The sequence below is a fragment of the Juglans microcarpa x Juglans regia genome, chromosome 2D (genome assembly GCF_004785595.1).
Source record: "Juglans microcarpa x Juglans regia isolate MS1-56 chromosome 2D, Jm3101_v1.0, whole genome shotgun sequence".
In the NCBI taxonomy this organism is placed as follows: domain Eukaryota; kingdom Viridiplantae; phylum Streptophyta; class Magnoliopsida; order Fagales; family Juglandaceae; genus Juglans; species Juglans microcarpa x Juglans regia.
Genome location: NC_054596.1, coordinates 13,140,956 through 13,147,210, shown reverse-complemented (window position 1 = coordinate 13,147,210; position 6,255 = coordinate 13,140,956). Strand labels below are relative to the sequence as shown.

Here is a 6,255-nt window from a genome sequence, read left to right as displayed (position 1 = left end):
CTCTCTGATGTTCTGTTCCCTCCCTCAAGCATGTATATATATATATATATATATATATATATATATATGTGCAGATGGGAGTTCTGGGTATTCCAAACATGTATGCATATAAATTTTTTATAGTCATAGCCGCCTGCACTCGCAAAGTAAATTCAAAAGAGTTGGAGAAATTTATTGTTATCGTCTCCATAAAGCGAACCTGCACAGGTAGAATGGAGCATTTATGGTGTCTTTATGGATAGACAGATTCTCATAGGGCGAATATTGGAGCATTCTTTGGTGTCATTAGTCAGATTTTAAGGTTCTCTCCGGATATGCATACAAAGTTCGACAGGTTTGTAAGCTCTATTAATTAGGGTGCTTATTTAGATGTAAAATGTAAAACATACGTGGTACATATTGAATTGTATTTCTTCCAAAACATGAATATATTTATTTTTGGCATCAACGCTTACTGTCATTGATTTATTTTTAATATACCGAATAAGTGATTTTGACTCGTTATCAACGTCGTTATTAAAAAAACCCAGCACCCTGTTTCAATATATGTAAAACCCAAGCCCAGACTAGAAAGGGGCATTACGGCGTCGTTTTTAGATAAGGCTTTAAGCCTTTGTTTTGTTTTATTTCTTTTCCTCTTACGGTTTCTCTCTCCCTCTCTCCCTCTCTGATTTTCAGTTTTGCTTGTTCCGAATTCACTCCCACTTTTTCATCAACTTCTTAACCGTATCTGTTTTTTTTTCTTCACTTTTAGAAGTTTGACTCTCATTAGACTCTCTCCCTCTCCCTCACATCAGTTTCTCACCCTTGCCTCCAAAGCCCACAGTCCCAGACCATAAGGCAACGCCACTGCCGCGAACCACCTAGCACTGAAGCCTAGCCTCCTACCAATTGGCCGCCTCTCAACACCTCACCAGACCACCGCTGGAAGCCACCAGTCGTGCCTGGCTGCAGCAAGATGGGATACCCCCACTGCCCAGTGCCCCCGTGTCCTCAAACGAAAACCACCCCACGGACTTGCACTAACCAGCCACTGCCTTGTACACACCACCACCTTGTAAGCCTCCCACGTTCCCTCTGTTCCAGCCACCACTTCATGAAGGCAGATCCACATTGCCGCCACCCTTCACCGTGAAACCAAGCCACCATCGCACGCAAAGATGCCTCTGTTTTCACATGCCAAAAACAAAGCATGCTCTCCTTCAAACTTTGCCTCCATGCAAGCCGCCCAGTCACTTGTCGTTTGTGCGCCGTAGCCTAGCCGTGAATCCGCAAGTGGAGCCACCACAGATCATGAAGCAAGATTCCATGGTCGGACTGCAGCCCCTTTGCATGGTCCATAACTCCATCTTCCTCTTTCTCTCGGTTTGCCCAGACTTTATTGCACGGTTTGTATTTCTCATGTATTTCGTTTGCATTTTCGTTAAGTATTTCCGTTTCTAGTTTTTGGTCCCTACCTAAAGATTTGTTGAATAGTATCAATAAACCACTTTTAATACTTTTTCGTATAGCATTTGTAAGCATAGTAAAGAAATTGTTTTAAATATATTTATATTACTACATCTAATTTTTAAGTCAGTATGCTTTCTTGCCATTAGATGTTTATTTTGACGTTGAGTTTGATTTATTTGAGATGTTTTATGTGGGTAATGTTTAGCGTGAAATTATAATTTCATATAAGATAGTATTTAAAGATCTGAAATTTTAGTTACATAGTAATAATAGTTATAATTATTTTTCAGTAGTAAATAATAAGATTTTAGCATTTTATTCTAAATACTTTAAAATCGATTTAAGTATATTTTACTAAATGAGTTTTTCATTGTTTATATTATTTGGATTCGAATATTTTATGAATTAATATTGTATAAGAAATTTATGACTTTCTACTAGATTATATGTTTGCAGTATTAAATTAGTGTTTTAATAATAGTTTATAGAGATATGAGTTTTTATTATGATTATGTTAATTTTTGAAATGAGTTTAAGTTGTTTTGCCATATTTGATAAAATTATATTATAATAAGTTAAGATTATTTTTTAATGATAATATATCTATTAGATTTCTGGTAACTATACAGTTATCAAAACTATTTCTGTAGTATGAATTTAAGTAGATGGAGAGTCTTAACAGTTCTTTAGAAATTTAGTATCGTTTAGTATTCCGTATAGGTGATGATTGGTATTCATTCCACACGATTGTGGAAAGATTAAGAAAAACTAAAAAGTCCAGGTAAGTGGGGTTCCTATACTAGGTTTTATACGAGTTATTAAGATTGAGGTTGACTTTCTGAAAACTTTGCATATTTTGTGATGAAATAATAACTTGGGAAAAACCAATCTCGGTTGCTTATTTGTACTACTCATGAAATCTATATGAAAAAGGAAAAATATTTTCTGATATGCATTGTATAGACATGAGCTAAATTTTGTCATGTTATCTTTGAAATCTGAAAAAGTGCAATATTGAGAATTTGAAAAATTATGCATTGATTTAGAAAGATGCTCTGAATTTTGTTTTCAGTATGTGAGAATGATCTGATTATGTTTTGGTACTCTATTTTATTTTGATGTGGCATCTGAAAACCTTTGGCATAATGTACTGATTTTGTATCTGACTCTGTCTCTGCTCTGTTATGCTCTGCTCTGTTTGGGTTGGTACCAACTACTCTGTCTCTAAGTGCACCCACTTTGAAAATAAAGTGGTTTTATGTGCTCTTTCCTGTATGCACACTCGGGATGCCGACAGTAATAAGGGAAATATTTCACCTTTGTCTCTGTTTGGTTTGGCCACCGGGATTAGCACAATCCTACCATAGGGGTGAGACATGGTCTCTGCTCAATGAGATGCTCTGTTTTGATGTGATGATGATGCACTGGTTATGTTATGCCAAAGTACTCTGAGTTTTACTTGTCTTAAAGCCATCACTCTGTTACTTTTAAAAACATGTTTTGTTTTGTATGATAACTCTGGAAAATATTTTGTTCTACATACTGTACTTTGTAAATGCTCATGTTTGCACCCTAGTATATATCTTCTGCTTACTGAGTTGTTGATAACTCACCTCTTATATTCACAATATTTTTTCAGATATTTTGGATACTTCAACGGAGGTTTAAGAATAGGAAGCATGGGTAAGCTTTGTGAGCATAGTTTGTTAAATACAAAGAGGGTACTTGTTATTGGAGATTTTTTATTAAATAGTTTTGTTTTGCTCTGGTGACTTAGTACTTCAGGAAGTTTTTCATTTATTTTGAGACTTCGTCATATTCTTAGTTATTTATTTTGGAGTAGATGGTTTAAAGTAATGAGGTATATGAGTAATTGAGGAATTTGAGTTTATATTTGTACAGTGAGATATTATTTTAAGTGTTAAGAAGTAACTCTTCGACTCATCTGGGATCGGGACGTTACAATATATATCCGAAAAAGAAAAATAAATCAAAAAGAAAAGAAAAAGAAAACGTAGAGATGCCAAAATGCCTTATTTGTCACGTAATGACTAATATTAATGGGATACTTAGACCAAAATTTTCATCAATCATTTAAATGAAATGTATGCGAGAAATGATTTGTACAGTCTTAAATTATCTCGTGTACTTCCTTTAAAAATCTCTTTAAAAAAGGTTAATAGATTTAAAATTCAAATGAAAAAATTATTTTTTTAATAAAAGTATGCGGGCTTGCACACCCTAAAACTAGACCTAGCATTACTCTTAACAATTAAACGCCTAATATAATGGTTTACAAGAATCGTTTAAATATCAATCCAACTGTTTTATTTTACAATCTTTTGAGCAACTCAACAGCTTGTCAACGTATACATAACACATCCCCACCAACTACAATGGCAAAGCAACATTTAATCCTAATCTGTATATTTAGGATTCAGGAAGAAAAGAGGATATTTATATGAAGGAACAAAGGGGATACCGACTCAAATACACTAGAGCTGGGATTCTGTCTACTCAATCTTACTTCGGTTCTCCAATTCAGGACTGTTTGATGAAACACATTCAGGACTGTTTGATGAAATACAGGGCAGCTCCCCACAATCATACTGTATAAAATTAAATATTCTAGTGAAGAGAAGCCTATAGAAAATCACATCCCTGAAGAATTTCATCCACCATCCAGATCCATCATGTTGTACCCACCCTGATAGATACGAGCCCGTGATCAAGGTAGCGGCACGCCACCTCCTTTCCTTGGCATATCTTTCCAAGGCTCCAGCCAACGGATCTCCAGCAACAAGTCTTTTGTTTCGGATAATTGAGTTTCCAATGTGTCTGCCTAAAACAACGGCATCTTCCAATGCAGCGCAACCACCTTGTCCTAGGTCTGGTGTCATAGGATGCATGGCATCACCTGCCACTGTAACATTCCCTTTGCTCAAGTTTCCGAATATCAGGTCCCACGGAAACCTAAACATCAGTGGAGCCCATGTGAGAGTAGAGAGATCTGAACGCTGTACAACCCTCAAGTACAATGGGGGAAAATCCTTGGCAAGATTGTCAGTAACTTCTCTTTTTATCATCTCGGGGTCATGTGCGATGTGATCTTCTCCTGGAATGATAAAAGATTTCCACTTATTTTTGTCATTTATAAATGTTAAAGAGCTATAAATCTCGCTGCAATAACAAAATATATTGGTATCCAAGACGTATAGGCTTCTTTCGCTTAAAAGGTGGGGTAGCCTACTTGACTTATATATGGTAGGAAAAAAAGGCAAACCTTTTGAGGAAAATTTGCAGACCAGAAACCAGTAGATCTCCTTATCATTGAGAGGAGCGAAACCAGCCCTTTTGCCGACTGTTACAAATTGTTGGAATTCAGGGTTCAATCCATGCCCATCGGGAAATACGGCCATTCCACGCACTGCCCATCGGCCGGAGTTGACTGGCGCTGTGAGTCCTAACCACCGTGCCACAACCGAGTGTACCCCATCACACCCTATAAGAGCCTGCCATATTCAGGACGGAAAAACGATCAAATCAAAGAATTTCAAAGAAGATGTACAATCGAAATAGAAATATTGTACATAGTGAGAAGTGGGCTAGCTTCAACATGAGCCTATTACATTTCATTCCTATGTACCTTTGCTTTGATGCTAGCTCCATCCTCCATATGAATGATCGCAAAGGATGAGCCTTCTTGTGTTTGGTTTTCAATGGACTTGAGCTTAGAAGAAAAACGGACGGAGTCAATTGGCACTTCTTCTGCCAGAGCTTCCAGTAAGGCTTTACGTTGTACTACTCTAAGTCCATGTTGACCCCTGCATCACCACAGACTGTACGTTCAGTATAAAGAAAAAGCCTGCTGAAGTTGGGGATGTGAGAAGATGGATCTAAATGAAAAAGAAAACAACAAAATCATGTGAGCAAGAACATTAAAGATAGGGTTCAAGTAGCATACTTGAAAGAATTTGCCGGGAAATAGGCCTCCTGAATTGCTCCAGTATCAAGATTTGTTATCTTCGTCCTACAATAACAAAAAGAGTGGAAAATTGAAAAGTGGATATATATGTACACAAACTGTACGTGCATCATCAATTGCATGTGTCTCTTCATACAGAGCACCCTTGAAACCATTCATTACTTCCATTCTAGCATGCTAGACAGAAAAAATCACCCAAAATTCCATACATCCACTGAAGAATTTACTAAAAGTTCCAGACGAAATAAAATTGAAAATACAAATGTTTGAAATGGAAAGAAAAAAATTGAAGGTTGTACGAAATTACATAGTGAGGGGGTAGAAGTAGCGGTGAGTTTGGAGCCTACGCCGAGGGCATGAAGGGCAAGCCAAGCATTTGGGGCAAGACCCAAGGACGTGCCTGTCGCTCTTAACCCTTCGGATTTCTCTAACACCAACGCTCCAACCCCTACTCTCTTCAAAGCTACCGCTGTTGCCAAACCTGCTATACCTCCTCCCACTATCACCACATCCTGTTCTTCCATCTCTTTCTGTCTGTCTGTCTGTTTTTCTGTGAATTATGTATGTGGACTTGGATGTATGGATGCTGCTCTATATATATAGATATATGTATTCGATACCAACCCCAATGTGTAAGAAGATCATGCAAAAGATCTGGTTTTGTTTTTCGTCGAAACTTGCGGTCGAATTTCATTTTTTTTTTTTTTAATTTTTGTTATTGTCTTCTCTCGGTCTGGAACTCTGGATACGTCAGCCAACTTCTAGCTAGCTGTGACATTTTGACAAGTACATCGTCAAATATAAGAAAAATAAGTACG

The 6,255-nt window shown here is 37.1% G+C and overlaps 1 protein-coding gene across 2 annotated transcripts; it reads right to left on the bottom strand.

Moving 5' to 3' along the window:
- Positions 1–3,761: 3,761 nt before the first annotated feature.
- On the bottom strand, positions 3,762–6,055 carry LOC121250778 (monooxygenase 2-like). 2 transcript variants are annotated; one of them, XM_041149989.1, is made up of 5 exons: positions 5,745–6,055; positions 5,417–5,482; positions 5,099–5,276; positions 4,736–4,964; positions 3,762–4,567 (listed from the first exon to the last, which is right to left on the bottom strand). In XM_041149989.1, coding segments are annotated over exons 1-5 (1,077 nt in total). In that variant the 5' UTR covers positions 5,747–6,055; the 3' UTR covers positions 3,762–3,965. The 2 variants fall into 2 exon arrangements, with proteins under 2 accessions (XP_041005923.1, XP_041005925.1); XM_041149991.1 differs by having other exon boundaries at positions 5,417–5,475; positions 5,737–6,042.
- Positions 6,056–6,255: the final 200 nt, after the last annotated feature.